The sequence below is a fragment of the Neopsephotus bourkii genome, unplaced genomic scaffold (genome assembly GCF_033783945.1).
Source record: "Neopsephotus bourkii isolate Nb327-2 ecotype Australia unplaced genomic scaffold, CSIRO-AGI_Nbou_v1 NB_1638, whole genome shotgun sequence".
Lineage (NCBI taxonomy): Eukaryota > Metazoa > Chordata > Aves > Psittaciformes > Psittacidae > Neopsephotus > Neopsephotus bourkii.
Window position 1 is genome coordinate 11,319,864 of NW_026902113.1, and position 24,129 is coordinate 11,343,992.

At 37.2% G+C, this 24,129-nt stretch overlaps 1 protein-coding gene across 11 annotated transcripts in view; it reads left to right on the plus strand.

The window, feature by feature from the left end:
• FRY (FRY microtubule binding protein) overlaps positions 1 to 24,129 on the plus strand; it is a 228,441-nt gene that overhangs the window by 201,896 nt on the left and 2,416 nt on the right. For 9 of the 11 annotated variants that reach the window (XM_061374523.1, XM_061374522.1, XM_061374524.1 and 6 more), the window contains 9 exons: positions 1,830 to 2,030; positions 2,562 to 2,723; positions 5,573 to 5,736; positions 6,917 to 7,106; positions 13,312 to 13,461; positions 14,272 to 14,370; positions 14,852 to 14,935; positions 20,141 to 20,158; positions 22,946 to 23,056. In XM_061374523.1, coding sequence (XP_061230507.1) covers positions 1,830 to 2,030; positions 2,562 to 2,723; positions 5,573 to 5,736; positions 6,917 to 7,106; positions 13,312 to 13,461; positions 14,272 to 14,370; positions 14,852 to 14,935; positions 20,141 to 20,158; positions 22,946 to 23,056 — 1,179 coding nt within the window. The remainder of the gene's footprint in view (positions 1 to 1,829; positions 2,031 to 2,561; positions 2,724 to 5,572; positions 5,737 to 6,916; positions 7,107 to 13,311; positions 13,462 to 14,271; positions 14,371 to 14,851; positions 14,936 to 20,140; positions 20,159 to 22,945; positions 23,057 to 24,129) is intronic. The other 2 variants (XM_061374515.1, XM_061374521.1) reach the window with 1 other exon arrangement.

The window sequence follows — 24,129 nt, forward strand, 5'->3', positions numbered from 1 at the left end:
GAACTGAACAGTCATTTTTATTATTTAAAGAGACCTAACTTCTTATATCTTAGATGTCTTCTGTTCTTTTCCCACACAAAGCTACAACTCTGTGGTCTCAGACGAAAACAGGGTTCTTCCAATAATGTGTCTGGCTTCATAATGATTTCATGTTCATTTGCTCTTGGAATATAGTGTATTCCTCAGTTCTGAATGTTCCTGTGGATTAGAGTTCTTGCATTTCTGAATTGTCTTTTTCCTTATTTTTTTTCCTCATATTTGTTCAAGAACAGTGAGCTTAGTGTCGTGAAACTGAACTTTTCCTCTATCTAATCATGTTCCACATTCCATTGCATTAAAGGGCAATGGTGCAAAATAAAATCTATTTGCCAGTTTGTTGATGGGTACGAAGGTAAGATTGCAGTTGAGTTAATAGCACTTTATGCAGTTTGGTCCCCATTCATTAAATGTCTGAGTAGTCCTGAATGGGGATTACTCAAGTGTTTAAAATTACAGATCTTCTTAAGGGACTTTACTGAACTGAGACCTTTTTCTCTATGATTGCACATAATTTCAATCTGCATAAACCCAGGAGATACGCGTAATCAGTGATTTGATAGTAATGCTTATGATTTTGTAGGCAGAACTGTATTTTTGTCACACTCATATTTAAAAAAATAACTGTCAACTTGAATTTTCAGCAATTGGTTTGCTTGTTTCAGAGTGTTGCATCCTACAGTCTTGTTTAAAACAGTCAGCCCTGAACCTTAAAAAGAAACATTTTTCTCCATAAATTTCTTTCCCACATTGATGTAAGTTGAGGGCTTTACCTAGATAAAGTACCCAAAACTGCAACTGGATACTTTAGGGTAGACCCTTCTTACTGTGTAAGGCCCCTTTGGGCTCTGCAGATCCATGACAGGAGCACTTGTGGAGACATTCCTGCATTTGCCAGAGAGGAACCTGACTTAAGCTTGAAGAAGGGAGCAAGAGAGTTAGCACAATTAGGGAAAAGGGATACAGTCCACTGGAAAATACATAAACAAATGGAAAAACGGTGGAAAACTAATTGTCATTTTTATACATGACAGAAATCAAGTGATCTTTGTATCAGTTCTCCAGCCTCACAATAATTATGCCAATTGCTTAATGCACTTGGCTTTATGTAACTGGGCATGGGATCAAAACTGAAAGTTAATATAAAATGTTTGGTCCACTTGACTGTGTCCTTTTTAAAACATGAAATCTTGGGCAATGCTAATTAGGTTTTTCTCAAAGTATAGTTTCAAATAATTCAAATAAATTCAAGTTACTAAATTAAGCAATATGGTCCTAGAATAAAAGTTTTAAAAGGTGTGCTGCTTTAGCTATTCCATTCTGTATGTAAGTGAAGGGTTAATTCAAATCTACTCATCATTATGATTATGTATATAATGCAGAGAACCTAAAATCTTTAACATAGGTTTTGCAATTGAACCATTACTATGATCTGTGCTCCTAATACTTTTAAACATCATGGAAAAATCCTCTAAAATTGCTTCTAAACTTTTCATTTGCCTGTCATTGCCCTACTGGTATTGAGGTGTGTGTATACGTGGACTTACAAAACCAAATTCTTAAATCATCAAGTGCATGAAAACATCTAATACTGAAAAGACTGAATCTTCATTTAACTTGTCATTTCCATGCTTTTGCTCTTATCTCCAGGTGAACAAACAAAATGTTTATATCAAGTTTGTATTACATTTTTACATAAAAATATTTCTTGAGCTAACTTTGATCTAATGATACTAGTGGTTTGTATATTATGAACTTCAGATCAAGGAAGCTGACCCCATATCTGATTTCAGGGGGAGAGCATGGACAACTTCAACTGGGGAGTGCGCAGACGGTCCCTGGATAGCCTGGACAAGTGCGACATGCAGCTGCTGGAGGAGAGCCAGCTCTCAGGGAGCACGCCCAGCCTCAACAAAATGAACCATGAGGACTCGGATGAGTCATCAGAGGAGGAGGACCTGACCACCAGCCAAATCCTGGAGAACTCAGACCTAGTAAGTTGCAAACTTCCAATTTAAGAAAATACAGGGTTGTGATTTTAAATAGCCTGGCCTTTTAGTTTCCTCTCCCGCAGGTGCAATGTAATCAACTGAATCTGGGGGGGTGGCACTCAATGCTGTGTTTGGTTGTTGCTTGATTTTCCCTTATTTGCAAATGTAAACAGGACTTTTAATGCAAAGTTCAAAACACACGAAACATCAGATCTGATTATTTGGCCTTTTTTCCCCACAAATTACTATGTGACAGTTTTGCACAATTGGCCAGTAGTAAATCTTTCTGATGTTATCTAACACTTAAAGAAATAGGACAAAGCTCCAGTTTGTTAAACTGTGTCAGGTTTTCACTGTTCACCTCTGGGACGTTTGCATACAATTTTTATGAGAAACACTGAAAGGGTTATAATATGTCTGCATGTGAACTAAGAGAGCCACCATCACTGCCCTTTTAAACAATATCTATTTTGCAGTGTGTGGTAGGATAGCCATATATTCAGTTATTCTGTGCTTATTTTGTCTTTTAAACAGATTATAACTCTCTCCCCATCTGAGGATACAAATCATATTGACTCACTTTCTACATCGTGTGACACAACGTCAGCAGACCCTCATCATTTTAATATAGGAACGTCCAGCTTTGATGTCTCTTTGCCTGATATGAATAATCTCCAAGTGTCCGAAGGATCTAAGGTGAATATGTTTTTACTTTCTTTTCCAACTAGACTGTATTCTAAATAACACTTTTACAAGTTTGTTTTACCTACACTTTCATAAAGGGTTTGATCTATGAAAGCAAATACACTCTGACTTCCTGTTTGGCATAGTACAATACATTCATATGCTTGTGCACATTCATACTCTTTCCTTTCTACTTATACTTCCTTCATTAAAATATTTTATGTATTGTTTCTTAAGTATATGGCACTACATATGCAGCAAGATACTACAAGCTCATTGGAAGACACATTCATGGACTGGCTGCAAGTTACAACCCTAAGGGAACAGACTTTTGTTCCTTCATGCTGATTTAAATGAATGATATGCTAACTCATGTGGTGGGTGTATGCATGTATTCGCTGAGATTTTTTTGTATGTGGGAACCTATTGTGCAGTTGTGTGCACTGGATTCAGTTGTTGCCTTTTGGCAGACATTCAGAAATTTTAAATTCATGACTGCAAAATTAAGCCATCCAGGGGGGGCGGGGGGAGGCAGGATTTGCAAGGATACAACAACCATGTTCAGCACTGTTTATTTCAGACAGTTGTATCAGAAAATGAACATAGAGTAAGCTTGGTAAGTGATTTATCAATGTGGAGATGGTTTGTTTAATTTCCTGTTTGATAATACTTGTTTGTGGGAGATCAGGTGAACCTACTCCTCCCAGTGTCTCTCCAGAAATATAATCTGGGGTGGGATGCGCGTGTGAATTAGTGGCTTTATGACACTGTTGTTTTATCGATAAAACTTTCTGTCGTGTCTGAATTGGGTGACTTTGGCAGAAAGGGCACGTGATGATGCAGAATGGGGCTGGGGAAAAAATATGTCTTGTGTAATCAACAGCTTTCATTCCAGTTCCTGCTCTTGGTCCCTTCCAAATACAGCCACACACAAAAATTATGCAGTACTGCTAGCACTGCATGTAACAGAAGTAATGAAAACTTCTGGTGAAGGAGTCCTAGAAAAGGAGATTGGAATTGTGCTGAATATTGAACAAATTGTTTGTGTCAGAAGCCTCCCCAGGAGTAAGAAAGGACAGGAGAAGGGAAATGTGGGAAGGATAGGAAAGGAGGGGAACCTGTCAAAATAGTCAGTGAGGAAAAGGTAAACATCATTTGTCAAAACAACTGTTATTAGACAAGTTACCATGTAACAACCATAATCAGAAGTTGGCAGAATTTCAGTTCAGGAAGCTGCAGTCAGAACAGATGTTTGCAGGTGGTGACTGCAGCTGATCTCATGCATCCAGCTGGAGTAGCTATTGATATGCACATTAAGAATTGCAAATTGTAGTTCATGAGCTTCATATGTGCCTGAGGTTTTAGAATCTTTACTGTGAAAATTTCTTTACATTTCAAATACCCATGTGCCAGTGTTCATTAGTAAATGAAAAGCTTTGGAAAAAGTAAATCAGTGAAGAATGTAAAATCACAGCAATTTCTTGTGGTGTTGACTGGCAAATTCAGGTAGTCCTGATGCAGGTTTGATATTGGTGAAATATATAACCCAAGTTGACAAGGATTTGCCAGTGTTACAAAGATGTTTGAATTTATAAGTTTATAGAGAATGCCTTCTTACTGTTTTTTGCCTCAAGGATATTTTCTTCTAGTATGCATACTTCTGCATTTTTACCCAAACCTAATTGGAGTCAGTATAAATTAAGTTAAAATGCCAGGTTTTGTATATATTTTAAGGAAGAAGTCGTCCAATTTTTAGTAAAAAAAAAACTTGAGTCTTGCACCTAAATAATTTTTATTTAATTTGATAAAGAAAAATCTGAGCTCTTTCCTGTTTCTGTTTTCCTCTGAGTTATTATTTTCAGAGAGCTGATGGTATGTCAGCAATGCAGAGGAGAATTTTTGTTACTTCTTTAGCACTGTACAAAAAGGTTTAGTTGTTGCATCGTAAGCAAAACCAAAAATATCACCTCAACTTTTAAAAAGGTTCAGTAAATGAAAGCAACAAACTGATTAAGTAGAATCATAGAATATGGTCCTCTTCTCAAGTGTTTCAGGGCTAAAAGCCAGGTATTATTGTTAAATTTATTTTCTATTAAAGGTAGTAATTACCATAATTAAGATAGTATTTGTAAGGGATTATAAGGCAGTGATGGTAATGCTTTGAGGGATGCGAATATTTAGATTATGCTATTTTATATATTTTTCACCCATTTCTGTAAGTGTACTCCAATCCTACCAAAAAGCCAGAAGATTAAAACTGAAACAAAATTTGTTCAGATTAAAAATGCAAGAGAAATTTGGAAGTTTTAAAAAGAAATCAAGAGCTTTAGGTGCTAATGGGTGAAAAAGGAAGGAAATAGTAGAAGCGTAATCCTTTTAATGGCCTATAGAATGCTTTGAATTCCTCTTAAATGGAAGTTATTATGTAAATGACATGCTAAAAGTAATTTTTAATACTAAACATACATATAGTGCTCCAGGCAGTGAGGATTTTTTCAATATTTTTGAGACTTTTTAGTGCACTCTTGGACACCATCAAGGGAGAAGTGACAAGGGCAGCCTGTTTTTCCTGAAAAAAACACTTCCCTGTTACATTGACACATGCATTGAAATCTGAACTTCTTTGCTAGACAAATTAAGTTGAAGAAATGCCTAAAAAATAATATTGATCCAAGACAACAAATTAAGCAAATACAGTGTTTTTGAAGAAGCGTAACTTGATTCATGCAATTTCTATTCTGTGGCTTTATATCTGTGTCATTGAACATGTTATCAGGTAGGGTTTTTTCATTAAATGTTTTATTAGTGGAATTAACTTACTAATTTGCTGTTTTCTAAGACATCATCATTCACTCCCCTAGGTTGAAGCTGTACATGAAGAACACGATACAGCAGTCCATGAGGATGACCTTTCAGGGTCTACAAATGAACTCCCTGGAGCATTTGAGTGCAGTGATAGCCTTAGTCTGGATATGACAGAGACTGAAGAGAAAGTTGACAGGCTGGGACAATTTGCTCTTGCTAGGTACTTGTATACGCTATTATTTGTAAAAGTTCATTTACATTGTACAGTAGAATGTTCACAATGTGCCAGTTAATGGAATGGCTATTTTGGCTACACAAGTTACAAAATTGTCATGAGCTTAGAGCAGAGAGAAGACAATGCCCTAATTATCACACAATTAAAAAAACAAAAAACCAAGATTTTCCTTCTAGGTAAAGAAGATTTTTTTTTTTACACACACCTATGCACTTAGTCATTATACATGTAATATATTTAATCAAAATTAAAAATAGGATTTTAAAAGTAATGGAAATACTGCTCAGTTAGCTGTTCAAGAGATCATTCGTCTGATTTCTTATGGGTCATAAGGAAGTCACAATATTGTCAAAAATCCCATCTGTGTACTCTTGAGGCTGCTGGTAAGTGTGGCTGGACTCCAGTATATGTTGCAACAAGGCACCAAGATTTTTCAATGTGTTATGGAGATCTTTCAGATTTTGGATGCTGAGTTAGACTGCAGTTAGTGGGTGTTTATGGAAAGGAATGTGGATATATAAAGAAGCTTGGTCTTTGTCTATGTGCCACACATTTCAGAATCACAGTTCCTGTTCTTGGGAGCTATAGGAAGTATTTCTCCATCTTAAAGGGTAATAAAGCAAGATCAAGTATCTTAGTACCCTTTAAAAATAGAGGTCAGCCTGTCTCACTGGCCGTGGAGTGCCAAAATAATGCTCTGTTCTAAGGACAGTGTAGAGGAGGGATGGATATTCTCCAGTCCATTACACTGGGAGACAAACAAGTCAGTGTATATAGTATTTGTACATGCCAAGATTCTTTTCAGTACTTCTGTACATTATTAAACCATTTTTTTCTAAAAAAGGAGTTCTTCTTCATGGGCTTTAGCCTCCTGTGAAGTTTCAGACTTCTTCTTCCAAATGATGATATGATAAAACAATTGAAGTATTCTGAGTTGGAGAAAGATAGATGATAATGGCTTGAAGACAGGGATTTGTATTTGGAGGTTTTTATTACTGTAGCCAACACTTTGCCAACCTTCAAAAGTCATTTGAAAGTTGATGAATATTTTTAGAAATGTGCTGTAATTGATCTTGTGATTGTGTCTCTCTGTTGTAGCCTATTTTATCTGCCACCTTCTGGTATTATCCTTTCATCACAGTTTGGTTTTTTTTTTCTCCTTCAGCTTTGGAGATGTTGATCGAAATGCCTCCCCTCCTCCCTCACCATTTTTTTCTGCCATCCTTGCTGCATTTCAGCCAGCAGCATGTGATGATGCAGAAGAAGCCTGGCGTAGTCATATCAACCAGCTCATGTGCGACTCTGATGGTTCCTGTGCAGTTTATACATTTCATGTGTTCTCTTCCCTGTTTAAGGTGAGAAAATAAGTTTAAGATACACAATCAAAATGTTTAGACCATATCTGGCTGTAAGGATGATTCTTGATTGTAGTACCAGAAAGAACTACTAGGTACATAACCACTGTAATTTTGCATGCTGAAGAATTGCCATACCAGATTTTTATGCGGAACTGTTTTCTAGGACCAGTTTAATCATAAAAAATAGTACGTATCTCATACTTGCAGGTTTGGAAGTAATGTTATAAAATATGGGTCCACTGTAAAAACTATTTTCTTTAGTACTTTACAAATAGCCTGAAACACTAACTGCAAGAGACAGGAAATAGCCTTTTCATCTCAAACTATTGTATCTGTTCTTTCCTCTGAAACCACTGAAATCTAACCATGCCCATGTAAATGTCAACATTATTAAATATTGTGTTCCAAATATCCAGCTGCGATCATGTAACATAAGTTCCAGAGACTGAGTCTGAAGATTAGAAATACATTTTTCCTTTCTAAAACTGCATGCTCACAAAGATAAGAATCTTGCAAAAAGATAAGAAAAAAAAAAGAGTCAAATATAGAAGCTGTTCTAAGAAATGACTGCCTGTTCTTATCTGCAATTAGTTCTAAATCATTTCTTAATTGTTTCTTCTGTCTTACATGAGGCAGCTGCAGGATGTTTAGCATGCTGCAACAGTGAACTTCCAGCCAGGTAACTTCATGCAGAGTTTGAGTACCCATGATCTCAGAGTACACCATTTTTTATTAGCAGTTAGTACCCTACTAATAATTATGCACTCTCAAGACCTTTTTATATCTTTAAGGCTATCCTTATAAGAAAGAAGCATTGCACAGTAAGAATCTCTTCTCCATCCTGTTTCTTCTGTGCTCCACCAGAGTTCATGACATCTTCTCTAGCTGCTCACTGTGTCCTCCTTTAAACATTACACCAATGTAATATTTGGGTGCCTTTTAAACACTGGTAAATAGCCATTTGGAAGGAAAAACAAAAAACAGGGTTGACTTCAGTGCATGACAGTTCAATTTTGAAAATTAGTTCTGTATTTCTTCATGATTTATTTTCAGCTTTTCTGCCATTATTGCAGTCCTAGAGGTTAATAGCCCTGTTCAAGTGTTCTGAGTTATTTGTCCTTTTTGTTCTCTTTGAAGAGGTGAAAGGGAACTGGCACCACACTTCTGAAAACCAAATAAATAATGCTGTGTAACGCAGGACCTGAACATTACCTGTAAAATACCTGTTTTACCTTGCACAAATGACATTTGCTGTTGTGCTTGCCCTATATTCAGAAGACGGCCTACTTTCTGCAGTTGATACTTAAAGGAAAAATCATAATACTGTTCTCAAAAAAAAAATAAAAATTAGTAACAGTAAAACCTGAGTAACAGGAATAAAAATAATTTTAAAAAAGTGTTAATGGTATTAGCAAACCAGAATTTTCTAGCTGGAGTCACAGCCATATTGTTATTTTATAAAAGTATCTTTGTTCTCCTCTTCCAGGTTAAAAGATAGAAGTATTATTTTCCCAGATTTTTGTCATAAGATCCCAGTTTGTCTGAAATTATACTGTGTTTGCACCATGAAACTTTGCTACTCATGCACTAACTTAAAAGGCTTTTGACCCTCACCAACAGGAAGTTTCAAAACCAATCCCAATATGTGCTAGGCTTCCAACTCAAAGTACTGCCAAAATATTTAACTGTGAAACAAAACCATTGTTTGGAGGAGCTTGTCAGCTCAATACTTGGTGAAGTGAAAGAAGTGCATTTTCCAGGGCACCTACATTTCAGTCTGTATCAAGTTAATGGTATCTTGGATGTTTGCCCGCAACACCTTAAACTTGTTTATAATTCCTGAAATTACAGAAGCACTTTTCCTGTAAATGGGTCATAGCTCAGAAACCTCTGGATTATCTTTACAGCTGCCTCTTTGTATTTCATCAAATCAATGTCTGCCAGCAGACCAGCCAATTCCAAGACAAGTAGCTTTGAGAACTATTATTACAAGTCCTCTTCCCAGAAGAGGAAGCCTGAGGTTAAGAAGAAAACATTTAAGAATATGTTGTTATTATTTACATTGACATGGTGACTATATGCAGGCATACAGGTGTTCATAATATGCCTGTGGTTGGCATTATTATTCGCTTTAGTGCCATGTAATAAAATATATACTGTGTTTAGACTTTGCTTGAAAGATTACAGCCACTGTAATGTGCACCCAAAGGGACATAGCTGAGATGATAATTTTCTGTAGAACTAATAGTCATGTAATTACAAGATATATTTAATGAAGTACTATATATACATACATAGAAAAGTACAGTCTCTTGCTTTTTTATATTTTAATGGTTTTAAAACACTGTTCAAGGCTTATCTTCTTAGCCATAGATTGATCGGTGCTTTTATGAATATCTGAAAAGGAAAGCAGTAAAGGAAGGATATGTTTTCTTGAATCTAAACAGTGGGCTGGTCAGCTTTTGATGAAACCATGACTGAAATGCTTTGAGGAAGTTATTTTCATAAAATAAGCTAGAACTGTTAAAACACATGAGTAGATGTGTGCTGGAAGGGACCTAATGTTTATGTTCTTTATCTTGCCCAGGATAGGTTCAGCTGTCACCTTCATGCTCGTCAAACGCTTTTTAACTTTTTTCTCTATACTGTTCTTAACCTTTAGGTTCAGGTGGAACTTCACAGTGTTCCTAGGTAGTGTAGTCCAATGCTTAAGCTCTCCTTAAGTGCTTGAAAACTTCTCTTTCTGTGTTTTATGCCCATTGCTTCTTCTCTGTACACAGTTGTACTTATTCTCTTGTTTGCAGTTTAAGGACCATTGCCATGACTTCACCTATCCCAAACTTCTTTTATTTAACCCCATTTCTTTCGGCCTTCCCGTAAGCCACCTTAACTTCTCATTACCGCTATGGGCTCTCTTCAGTAGGCTGTTTATTACTTGAAAAGCAAGAGAGATTCTGTATTTCAGCCTAAATTCTTACCAGCCCTGACTATAAAGGATTACCTATTTTATAGAAGATAATTCCTGTTGAAAATTTTCTCTCTACTGACTACTGCATATTTTCCACTTGTAACCCAGCCTAGTGTGCAGATATTGTTCTGCAAAAGTTTGCCTCCCTGGTTATTCTCCATCCTGAATGTTCTCTGTGGACTGTTTTATCCTAGGTGTACAACCTTGTCTTTCTTTTCACGCACCACTTCTCCAGTTTGTCAAAATCAGTCTGAATTCTAATCCAGGCTTCCGAAGAATTTGCAGCCCCTGCAGCTCAACCATCCATGTATTTAATAAGCATGAAGTATATTCCATTATTCAGTATTTTCATTAATGACTTGGTTAGTGCCTGACACAGTCCCAAGTGGAATTCTACTCCATTTATTTTAGGATTAGGATAGTGAGCTGCTGATAATTAACTTCATAATGTGGTTTTGCACACCTAGTTACCTCTAGACCAGGATTCTCTGCCTTACTTCCATGACAGTAAATGAATTAATGTATAACATATCAATTGCTTCTCCTCCTAATAGAAAATTTTAGCCCTTCATGAAAATTAAAGTTTCATATGATTTTATCTGGCCAAATCTGTACTGCCCGTTATTCATATCTTATATGTTCTCTCATTTCCTGAAATTTGTATTTAATTCTTTTGCTCTTGGGTTTGGGTTTGTGGGTTTTTTTGAGATAAGAACACTCTGGGTTCTTTAAGCTCTCAGAAATACTTGTTATGGTTCCTAGGCCTGTTTAGCCAGTATTGTAACTGTTATAGCATGTTTCTCTATTCTGCAAAGATGTAAAAATATCCAAGCCCTTACTAGCAAGATATTTTCTCACCAGAGTTTTCATAGATGTCTCAGTTACCTGTACACAGATGCTCTTTCTGGCAGCAATAAGGCAAAAGAAGGCATTAAACACATTGGTCTTTTCAGTAGCATTTGTTAGTGTTTCTCTCCATTGTGATTCCTTGGCCTTCCTCTTAATTATTTCTACTTTGCTTCTTGACATTCTTCCTTTCTCTCACTGGCATATCGTGCATTCTCTCATTGGCATATCATGCCTACGTTTCTGTGCTATTTTTGGTAGTAACTTAACACAGTTACTAACTTAAGTTAGTAATTTAACAGTTTCACTTTCTGTTCTTCTTTTTTGCATGAGTATTTGCCTGACTGAAATATCTGTCATGTAGGCAGGTGTATGTCTTAACGTATTTTCTATCTTGTGGTGGTACAGAATGTGCTTCTTCCCTCTTTTCTTTTTTTTTTTTTCGTAAAGAATGGCTACCTCTTGTTATTTCCTTTCCCCATTAAGTTATTTCTTATGGGCTTCTTCCTGCTAATTCTGAATGCATTGAAGTTAGTTGTATTACTTCTGTAATCTGTCTCCTTCACTGCCTTAGATTCATGACCTCAATTACTCTTCCCCAGGGGGGGCATTGCAGCACTTAAGCAGGTTACCCAGAGAGCCTGAGGAATGTCTGACCATAGAGCTTCCGAGACCGTGCTAGACAAAGCCATGCTGACTTGATCTAGTGTTGGCAATAGCCCTGCTTTGAGTTGAAGGTTGGATCAGATGTTCTCCAGATGTCCCTTTCAACCAACATCTCCTGGACTCCGTTCCATGATCTGTTTTTCTAAATTTCACTCCACTTTCACATTCTCAGCTATCTCTTTTCTGTGGATTAAGATCAAATTTAGATCTCTTTACTTTGCCAGAAGAGTTGTCAACAATAGTTTCACTAAGACTGTATTTTTCTTTTCAGAAGGCGTCATAGTAATAAATCTCCAACTGTCACCAAGTTCTATGATTCAGATGGTTCTGCTAGTTGCTCATAGAAAGAATAATTTACCTGTTTTGATAGTAATTAGTAGAAACCCCTTATCTCTGCTACAGGCTCAGTGCAGGAGAGAATCTGATCCATGCACTGAGTGACATGTATAGTGCTTTGTTTCTGTGTTAAGTAAGATGGAAGAAACATATAGTAAGAAAAGTATCAATCTATCTGATTTCAGGTATGTTCACATGGTCAGTTCAGATGCTTTAGAGAGAGATTCACAAATAAGCACTTATGAAATCGGTCTGTTAGAGAAAGTTTGTCTTTAACTATTTTATAAATTGATAGTGTTTACCCTACCTACAGTGTGAGGGCTTATGTAGCTTTTTTAAAAAAATCATGCAATCCAACGGCTTACATTATCAATAAAGTTTGAATTCAGTTATTACTTGATTTTAGGTACTTAACTTCAGTGCTCCAGTGTAGGAACAGTAACAGGCTATTTATAAGTCTGTCATCCAGATTGGTATTTGGGAAGCACTTCTCTTCAGTGAAGCATGCTTATGGTAATGCAGGTCCTAACCTCAGAAAAATGCCTATGGTAACGTGGAATGAATCATACAAAAATGCTGCATACTTTTATATTTTTTTTTATATATTTTCATGTTACACCCACCCGCTGAGCAGTTGACCTTACTGAGGTACATTTTGGCAGTGAAACCTCCTGTGTATTTATCAATATCATTATTGCAGTTCCTGCAAGACTAACATATTGGTTCTATTTATTAGTCAATCTATTTATTAGTCACTGAAAAGAAACTATCAGCACTAGAATGTTTGTTAAAGACTTGACTGGATTACAACTCGAAAACCAAAAATATCTTCCGAGAAGAATAATTCCCGGATGCAATGTAGTATTCCTGGAGTCCTCCCAAGCAACAAAGTTTTAGTGAGAAGGTTTTTCCCACAGGGGAAAACAAAAGGGTTTTTCTGATTTTTCCATGCTGCTGTTTGGCATTAGGATGTCCATTATCTTATCTGATTAGCCACTTGACATGTAATACTAACAAAACAATGCCCGGAATGGGCAGAAAAAGTCATGTGCTGATCGACTCTGTTAACTCTGTGCAGGCAAGAAAGAAAAGCTACCTGTAGACAAAAGGCTATGTGAAGATTGAATCGTCTTTACAAGAAAGAATGTATTTCAGCAGTAGATTATTATGAATTGTGTAATTAGTTTTGCAGTTGCTCAGCTGTACGCTGTCTCTGGCATAATAACTATTATTCAGTATCCTTGAGCAGACATTCAGTTCTCCATAGGGAAACAGTCTCTTTTGCACATGTTATTGTATGGACAGAAAAAATCATGCCATTTGCTTGCAAAGGAAAGAAGCTTTTACTTGAGTGAAGAATACAATAAGTTGTATTTTTATTTCCAGAATATTCAAAAAAGATTCTGCTTCCTAACCTGCGATGCAGCTAGTTACTTAGGAGACAACCTGCGAGGAATAGGCTCCAAGTTTGTGAGGTCTTCTCAGATGTTAACATCATGTTCAGAATGTCCTACCCTTTTTGTAGATGCAGAAACAGTGAGTATATTTCTTTTCAAAAGGCATGTGCTGTGTTACAGTGTGTTATTTTACCGGCCCTTTCTTTTGCTTTTGAGCAAGTCCTGAGTATATATGTCAAAAAGATACCTCCTATCTCCAATTTTGTCTCTTATTCTTAACCATATTTCCATGTATTTTCCATATTATTTTATTAGGTAGATACTGGCAGATGGGCAATATAGAATCATAGAACAGTTACGATGTGTTAAGCCTTTGTGCCAGAAAACAGTATAAAACAGGTGCCTGCTTGACATTGCTGGCTCCACAAACAAAAAAAGGAGAAGATATTTTTAGGGTAATTTGTTTAATGGTTTCATTTGAGTCAACAGTGATGTGAGCTGGATGATAAAAATAAGTATTAGGGAATGAATGAGATGACCCTTCCCGCCGTTTTCATTCTGGCCCATGTTTATGCAACAGCATCAGGACGGTGTGGCCTCACACAGAACTACAGAGGCAGGAACTGCGAAGTGTATTCTTGGGCCCACTGCCATGACCGTGGAAGAGCTGTTCCTCTGTGGAGATGACTAGTTAAGCTTTGTGCAGTATTTTGTTGTCCTCTGCAAAGGTGTTAAACACAGAACACAATTTCAACTCCACATTATCATTGGTGCAACTTTTGCTACTGAGTTTTCAGTATAGTATTCTATTTATGTATAATTTTGCGTAAATATATTTTTCAGCATTAGTATCTGTAAATCTAAGTGTACTTTTGCAAGATCTTTACAATGCTTTCTGCTCTGTTGATATTTTTAAAGTGATATTTACTTTTTCATTTCATTTCTCCAGCTGCTCTCTTGTGGCCTTCTTGAAAAGCTGAAGTTCAGTGTTTTAGAACTACAGGAGTACCTGGACACATACAACAACAGGAAAGAAGCAACGCTCTCGGTATGCTGGATTATGTTTTGTACATGCGCATATTTGTTCTGTACATCTGTGTGCTATGTCAGGAGACTGCAGATACACTCAGATCTGGTTAAACTGATGTTAAATAAAAAAACATGTTTCAGTACTGGATTCATGAAATGTTTCTTCCTGAACGTACGAACCAGAACTAAAAAAAATATAGTTATTGTATCCCTTAATTTTAGAAACATTGGCATCTTTAATATTCTGGGTCTATTCTTTCCTTTATTCAGTAATTAATTCATTTTCTTGGTTTATGCAATTCAAATACCATCAGAAATCAGAAGTACACTTTTTAAATTACAGTCAAAGCAAATTGCCACAGTCTGTGTAAATAAAAAATGCACCTGCAGATTTTTATTTGTTTATATGCTATGCTGTGAAATTAAGGTTTTGCCTATTTTTCTTCAAATCAAACCATAGGTTGTGTTTATATCTTCTTTTAATTTCTCTCTCAAACCAGTGGCTTGCAAACTGCAAAGCAACGTTTGCTGGGGGCTCACGAGATGGAGTTATTACCTGCCAGCCAGGGGACTCAGAAGAGAAGGTAATGGATGAGCACTAATATTTCTCTCCTGTAAAGTTAACACGTGTGATTGATAGATCTTGTTCTCAGACCCACAAGATCCTGCTGTACTTCCTCCTTGTCTCTCTGCTGGGCTTGGGCATAATCCAGTTTTCACACTTAAGGCTCAAAGATATTGTTGCCTCAGCCCTGGCCACAGGAAGTGGGAAGCGTTCAGAGGTAGTACTGCTGCCTTCCTAGTCTAGAAGAGGAAGCAGAGCTAACCCTGTCTGGGTTGTGCATGCTCTCTGTTTTAGAAAGATGTTGCAGCAGCAGTTTCCCACAGCACAGAGTCTCTGAAAATCACCTCTGAAGTACTGCATTTCCACATTACACTCATTTTATCTACAGCTGTTATGCACTTGGTCTGCCCAACAGCAAGATTTGCCTGGTTGAAATACGCTTAGGTTACCAGTTGTGAAATAAAGACTGTAAAATGGCCAGTGGAATAATTTATGCTGTAGATAAGTATTCATAGCTATGGCAAAATAACACTTTTGAGCAAGTTTTACATATACATGTGCCCATATATGTACATATAAGTATATATATTCAGTGTGTTGATTCTAGTTAACAAATCAATCTTTTCAGAAATCAGCAGGCATTCCTATTATTTAATATACTAAGCTACAAGAAACAGCTGGTATCTTAGTGGCGTAGAATGAATTGAGAAATGTTATTTTGTAGAGTTGGGTTTTTTTTTCCTTTTGGAGATAAAAGAATGGAGGGATGGGGACTTGAGGGGACTGGAAAGAACCAAAATCAGGAAGAAGCAACAACATGTAGAAAAAAGTGACATCTCCTCTTTCCATGTATTTTAACTTATGAAAGATAATGGTGACATTTTCAGAACCCACAACTGATTGTTGTAACCATTTTTTTCAAATACTTTGGTTTATTCTTATGTTAGTTTAAGTTTGTCTTCTCCACCAGTTCACTTCATTTTGTTCTGGTTTTATCTTAAAACCTCTCTTCCCTCTTCTGTGTATTTGTCTTCCCATCTTTGAAGTTCCTTGATTTTTATTTTCTATGCCATTTCCCAAGAATCCCAAGCCCTTGCTACCCCTGCATTTTGGCTTCCTTGACCTTATTAGCAAATGTAATTTGCTAATAAGCCCTGTGGCTGCAATCACAGGCAGTGGGAAAACTGTTCAATCTTCCCCCCACCTGTCATTGACACCAGCAAAAGTGACAGGCAGCTTCCAGTGCATTTAAATAAGATACTGTCTATTCTGTAATAGGAATTGTGTACAGGGAAGTTACAAGTGAGCTATTCCCAAATCTGAAAAAGAGACCTGGAATACATGCTACTACCTCTCCTGCAAGTACATCAGGAGGGGGAGATGAAGTATGCATAGGGAGGTGTAACTATTGGAACATGCATGTTGATCATCTACATTTACTTTTCTGAAAAAGTAGAGGAGAAAGAGTGCTGAAGAGAAGAAATAAACTGTGAACAGAGCTCAAATAGTTGGCCTAAATGCATCTAGAAGTTAGTAAATGTCATGTTCCACTTATGTGGTATTGTTTTTAGCTAGGTGTTCTCTGTTTCAGAATTAAATGTGTGTTTTGTGAAGCCAACTTTAGTATTTTTACTACTTATCAACCAGACTGAAAAGAGAAGTTTCTCACTCCTTCAGAAGTCCCTGGTTTCTCCCCATCATTGTTCCTTCAGCCCAAAATGCATTATTCCTTGGAAGTTGACAGGATGGTAGGTCTTTGACCAAAAGGCATCTTTCTTTTCTTCCCTTTCTCATTTATCTCTCAGTTGAAGCAGCGGTACCCTATGAAACAGTCTGTTCATTCAACAAAGTGTAATGGGAGGAAGAGTCCAGGAAAACTGAGGAATGTGATTAGGAAGCGGCAAGGAAAAATTACTCCCAGACTGTCAAGTATTATTTTTCCTCTAATTTTCTCTTCACCCTGAAAGCTCAAGAATCTAATCACTGTAGGAAAAACCAAGGTAGTCACAAGGGATCCTGCTTAAACTCACTGAGGGTTAGACTAGGGCCTGAAATGCTGCTGAAGAATTCTGGCCTGAAGAAAAAAAAAAAAACAAAAAAACTTAGTTAAGCACAGAACCTGGCTGCTTCTGGAAAAGGTTCATAAATAATTGTAAGGAGAAAAAAGCAGCACCTTGCTCTCAGAACTCCCCGCTTGGTAAAAACCTCGAGGTAAAAACAGTCCCCTCTACAGACAAGACATAAGACCAAATTCAGCATTAACACAAGCGGTTGCGTCACAAGTGCCTGCTGATGCTGGTGTCTGACTTGGCATCAGTTTCTCTAATCAGATCTTATTTCAAAATAATTGCACATGATTTGTTGACTATTGTTACTGTTACTAAAAATGGGCAGAGATTGCTTGTTCTGACATTGAAGAAGCTTGAAATAGAAGTTGTCTAGGCCAGCTGCTGGAGCTAGCAACTTTTCTGAAATTGAGTGAAAGCTTCATGTCCCAGAATGTCTTCACCCCCCCCCCGCCCCTTGCAACAGATTAGATGATTTGGATGTGTCTCTGGTTTGTAAGCTTTGATGCTACATTGAACAACAGAGTCTCAAGGACATAGGAGTCAGTTGATAGACAAAAGAATAACTGGACATATTGTGACAGACATTGTGCTGTCTGTCCAGTCTCAGATGAGTACAGCTGTCAGTCTCAAATGAGTAACGCTATCGGTACTCTTCAAGCTTACTAAACAAGGCTTTTTGGAATCTAGTCAGTCTGGTTTTGTTTGGGTCTTTTTCTCTGGAAAAGGGATACATAAAAGGTCGTTTTTTTCTTGTCAATTAAAACTGCTAATTCAAATAAGTATTTGTCTCCCAGTGAGACATTCAGTTTACTCTGTAAGTCCAAAGTCAATATACACCTTCCTTAAACCTTGCTCATCCCAAAGCCCACTACAAGCTAATGGATGTGGGCTTTGCAAACTCAGACTGTTAGTGGATATTTACAACATGCTGCACACCATAAAAACTTGCCCCCCAAAAATCAGAATGTAGCTGTTGCTATGATTTTTCCTGTGGCTAAACATTCAATAACTCTAGGCTGCCAGTAAGACTGGAGGTGTACTTCTTGGGACCATAGTCATCTGGAATTGAGTTGAGTTACAGTAAAACTCAAGACCCAGTGAGTCTCGTTGTTAAGTTAGACATTCTTAATAATCAGTAACCAATTATCTGACTGCTATTTGACAGACCCATAGATTGACAGGGAGGTAAAATTGGCTCAGGGAGGCAGCTTTCCTAAAGGAGGAATACATCTGTGTTATAGATTTCCCCAAACAGAATAGTTTTTACTGTCCTTCAAGTCCAGTGGATATTTAAGAATGCACAGCATATGCTGAATCTCTTTTTCTCTCTGATATATACACAAATTTTTATATATACCCACTTTCCTAGACTGTGGGAAAAGCTTTTGTCTGCTGGCACATCAAATCAAATAGAATACCTTAATAAAATGCACTTATAATTAATAGCCCCTTGCAAAGAGCAGTTACTTTGTTACGGTGGGACTTTTCTCTGCCAGTAAATAACTGAAGACTGTGTAGCCATCAAAGTGTTAATGTCTTAAGAAATAATTGTGTAACTCTCATCTCTTTTCAGTATGTAAAAATGATTCCTTGAAAAAAGCAAGAAGACCCATGATCTAAAAATTAGTGCTTTGCTGTCTTCCTTGTCTGCTAATTGTACAGAATAGTAATTCTGTGTCTCAATAAAAAAAACTAAATCAGAGAGTTGCTGCATCCTCCTTAGGTGCAGCATTTACTAGCTGCATAAAGGACTGTGCGAGTGATCCAAATACTCTAAACATTTGGTCTTTTCAGCTGCAAAACCACTAATTGTGTAGTGTCTATCAACTAATCTAAACCGGTACTTCATTTACTATAGGAATTAAACTAGACATTGAGAACACGAGTGAAGGCTAGGATCATTCTAACCGAGCCCTTGCTGTTTGGGACTAAAAGAATTATCATTTAGTCCAATAATTAGAGTCTTTTCAACTTCAAAGGAATATTTCATTTTATGCTGAAAGAAAGAGGAAAATAAGTTGCACTCATGAAATTATAGAGCGATATGGAGTTGAGCATCCTTATAGTTTAGGCAGATTTTGCATCCAGCATATTTACTTTCTGGGAAGAAGGGTTTTTCATGTAATGTGAAACCCCTTCCCCACCCCTTTTTTGGCTTGCCATGATTTTGGAAGCAGTACAGAGAAGACAGTGTTTTCTGGGAAAAAAGGTCATGGAATTCACTTACTTGCTGCTTCTCTCTCCCCTTCCCCCTCCCGCCCCCCACCTTCTTTAACATAAATTCCATGACAAATTAGAAATTATATGTGGATTGCAATCTTTTTGAAAGTCCAGTGACACTTGGTGGCACGCTAAACTTCAGAAGAGCTGAGACAAACAAGATTTGAAAAACACAAGCCAGCACACCTGTGAATTTATTAGAGCGCAGTGATCTGTCCGCTCTTGTCTTCTTATCCTGAATTTAGCTTTGCAAAGCTCAATTTATGTGAACTGCATGGAAGCCAAGATAGAAAGGGGCTTTTTCAAGAGTACTAAATAGAAGAAGAAAACTATTCAAGCTATGTAAAAGGCATGAAATTAAACATCACAAGAGCTTGAAGCATAGTTTGTCATGGTTTTACAGAAGAATAAGGCAGGATTTGGGACAATACTTTTCATACATTTTTTTTGATAGTAAGGCCCGTGGAAAGAAACCAGAATGAGACACTTTGTCAGGCTATACAAAGTTAGCATTATTTCACATTTCTGTGTTTGTTGCCTTTGTACAGATAAGGTATTTAATTTTAATAAGAATTCCAAATGTTTTGTAACACTATGTGCATATGCACTGACATCGAGCTGTAATTGGGCAGATGTCATTGTGTTTGTTAGTTACAGCATTTACTGAGTGGGTTAAATCAGAACTAATAAATCTGAAGATCTAACTGAGGGTATTTAGACTAGAATTTACCATTAGAATTAAAGTTTGATTTCATTAGGAATGCTGTGCATGTTGTGTGTGATATTTCCAACCAGTTACCAGGTTGAGGCAAGCATTGCTAATACTGCTGACAAGTTATGCTATTAAAGATGGGCTGTGCTTCCTATTGCATGCATTTCACTGACACTATACTTTCTTTCCTTTCCTTTTCTCCTGTGCCATGCTTGCTGTGTAGCAAATGGAATCTCTTGCAGTAAGTTGAAGTTCTTTCATATTCTTTGTCCATCTGTAGATGGACTAATACACCCCAGTTTTACTGTTTTACTTCTAAGCATGTTTTCCTTTTCCATTATAATTTTCCTGTAGAATATGTGGTTCTACATGCAGTGACTAAAATAATTTACTAATGTGTGTTTTGTGAAATCTAAAAATACTGCACCAAAATTCTGACACCTTCATATGTTTTAAGTGGTCATTTACATAATTTTTTAAAAATGAAGCATTTAAATGTATGTCATATGCTGAAGTGGAAGATAACTTTTCTGTTATTTTAGAATTCATAATTCTTAATTTGGCCTAATGAAAATCTACTGTTTAGAGTTGACATACAGTTATGGTTTAAATTGGGTTTGTTTATATGTTGATTAATAGTTTCACTGCTATTGGTTTCTAATACTTAGGAAGAACAAAGATGGAATTGCTTGATATGGTAACTAAATACTGAGTCAAACTTGAGTCTTTGATTTGACCTTAGTTTGTTTTCATTCAGGTTAGCAACCAGAAGGGTGAAACTGAATTATTGTTCTGTAAGAACTGAAAAAAGTCATGTGTTACATGCCAAGCTATCTTAAGATTTTTATTTTTTTATGTTGTGCCGTGTCCTGGTTTTGAATTAACCTTTAACTCCCTGACAGCTTCAAGTACATGTGTATGTAACTGTTACATCATGTTGTGATGGTTCTCCAAAATTTGAATAGAGTGAATTGGATCCCTGTTGGAGAGCCTGGGGCTGTGTTCCAGCTAAAAAAGGACCACGGGGCAAGCGTGTGTCCCCAGGCTGGTATTAGGGGTGAATAGTTAGCACCTTCCCTGCCTGGGCTGCCAGCCAGCCCCTGACACTCAGAGCATGGTTGGAGTAAGACAGAAGCCAGAACCATTTCCAGGAGGCTGTTTGTAAATATTCACTCTTTATTTTGGGAGGAGAATGATCAGCCACACAAATGCAAGCATGGCCATGCTCCATGGCCTCAGTTACAGAGAATGGCACTGGGCAGGTTTATTTAACAGGCAGCATCCTTCATGCCTTACCTCTTCATTCTCCTGGCCACCAGTAGGTTTTGCCCCTGCCCATGAGTCTGTTCTGTCCTAACAGGTTGCACAGCCATTCCCTCCCTTTTTTCCCCACTATGGATCTGATGGGTCTTCCTTCACTTCCTGTGAGTCTTTGCTGTCATATCAGGTGTGGTGGGATTCCATCTGGGACAGGAACACTCCAACCTGATCACCAATAACAAACATAAAACATACCAACTCGGAAACCACAAACAGTGTATCACTACAGAGCTCAGACCAGCCAAATTTACAGTGCTGGGTTATGCTGCTGTGGCAGAGCAGGGCTGACATGCAAGCAGCCCTGTCTGCCAGGCCTTCAGCAAGACAAACCCTGCCAGGTTGACACCCCATGGCTTGGCACTCTCCTCTTGCTCCCATTCTCCTCTATAAACCTCCTTCAGGAGGAGACTACCTCTAGTTGATTTTGGCAGTGCCCTTGGATGACTGTTCACAGATGGTGATTGGTGTCCACTCCTCCCTGACAAGCAAAGCTGAAATTTGCCAAAGAACATCTCCTTGACCTCAGCCCCTCAGCCTTGTATGGAGCATACAGAAATTTTGAAACTGGAAATGCATAAGGATGCAGTTCTAATTTTGGCTTATTAATAAAAACCCTGGCACTTAAATATTGAACCATATGTAAATAAGAACTTCACTGAAATTAACATTTATCATGTTTTTAAAGTACTTTCAAAGTATTTGTGCTGGCATTTGCAGTTCAGTTCAGCAAGTGGCTGAAGTACGTGCTGGTAGCTTAGCATGTATGAAGTGCTTTAAGGAAGCAAAGACATTAATTGCTGCTTCTCCTTTTCTGTCATGTTTGGCATGCAATTGTAGTTGCAGAAGTTTCACTTCTTCCGTAATTTGCCAAAGATCAAATATGCCTCCCTTCCCCTTCATGATCCAGCTGTGGAGCTACCAGATTCCCCCGCCTGAAAGGCACATGAATACCAGGATCATAAACATATTAACTTGAGTCCTCTGGCAGACGTGTCCATCACGTGTTATTTCAGTGTGCCCAACACCTTTTGTGTGGCGCTGTGCATCTCGCTGGAAGAAACAAGTTAATATACATAGAACAGTATCTACTTAATCTGAGAGAATACATTGTAGAAGCCAGAGGTCCTCTTACACATTAAAATCCATCCATCATTTATATGGTTTCTTTAAGATGGTGGAAAATCCATGAGCTGAAGTTGAAGTTGCAGAGCTGGCACTTCCTACTGACTGCTCCTGGATGGATTTATTGCCTCTCTCCCTCTTCCGTTAGAGAAGCGGGCAGAAGCTTTGACCTCTTAGACAACTACTTCATTGCTTCTCTCTTGGATTTCCATTCTCTCAGAAATGGTCTTTGGCCATTTCTGAAGTTTTAAAGAGTTTTATGTTTCATGCAGCAAAGCAGTTTCCCCCATATTCTGCGTCTGCTTTCCAGCTGCAAATTGGAGACAGTGAAGCTAACCTATATAAACTGCTTTGAGATTGATGCTGATGTGTGTGCTACATGAGAGCTAGCCATCCTAATTTTTATTTGCAATGTCATATATGACTTACCTGCAGAAGAGTGTTGTTTTCTGAAACAGTATATGATCATACTCCAGTAAAACAATGTTTTCTGAGAACTGGAATATCTCAGTGTGTTTTATTAGTTATTGAAAATTAGCCTAACTCACTGATCTTTATGATTTTTTCTCCACAAATCTTTCCTTAGCAATTGGAACTGTGTCAGAGATTGTATAAACTGCACTTCCAGCTGCTGTTGCTTTTTCAGTCCTACTGTAAACTTATCGGACAGGTGCATGAAGTCAGTTCCATGCCAGAGGTATGTAGCAAATTAAAAAATCTTACAGTGAAAAAAACACTTTACTTTTATGTTCTTATATTTCTTTCTATGGACTTATACCAAAGATTACATCATTTCACTCTAAATATAAGTTTGCAGACAAAATCCTTCAGTACAACAGCATCTGCATTAAAATATAGTCAAGAGATTGTATTTCTTCTAATTGTACTTTCAGAGACTGTGATCTTTTATACATTCAGTCTTCAAAAGTCATTTCGGTCAATGGTAACAAACTAGTATGATAAATGAAATCTTACCTTCACTCACACACTTTACATGTACTGGGGGCTTACTCTATGTGAACATCTTCAAGTGATTTATTTTTAGTTTAAATGAGGCCTTAATTTTTAGGAAAATGAACCTTCATTACACATACAGAAAACAGCCTTTTCCTAGGTCATGACTGATTTTCTCTAAACTTTGTGGAGACACTTAAACCAGGAGCACTTGCTAGCATGGAAATAACAAAATAATTGGATAAATTAATCTTAATATGGATGCAAAATTAATGTTTTTGCTGGAATAATGTGTTGTAATTTCCAGCCATATAAACTGTCTCCATTGCATGTGCGTTATACTAGAAACATCAGCAGCTATTAAATGGGTTTGAATCCTCTCATACCTGAGCAAAGGTGTGTAGCATTGAACTACTTTATATTTTGACTGCAAGCATACTGCCTGTTCTTATTCTCTAGATAAATACATTGAAATCAGTTTAATGTTTACATTAAACATTGAATATTAAATCTATTTTAAATATGTAATTACCTAAATACCGTAATGTCATCTTTTTCACACTGTGATTTTTACAGCCTTTCCTCTTTACTTATTTTTCACACAGTACACTATCGCTTTTGACCCCTGTAGCCGTTTGGTTTTAGATAGATCTATGTATCTTTCTTTAAAATAAACAGATCACAAGAACAATACTGTTAGTCAAGTTTATTTTCAGCAGTTGCATAAAATATGTAATCCTTTGAAATATATGTGAGGTGATAACTTTAAGCTGAATGAGCACCATCTAAGGAAAGATTTAACTTTCCATTCCATAT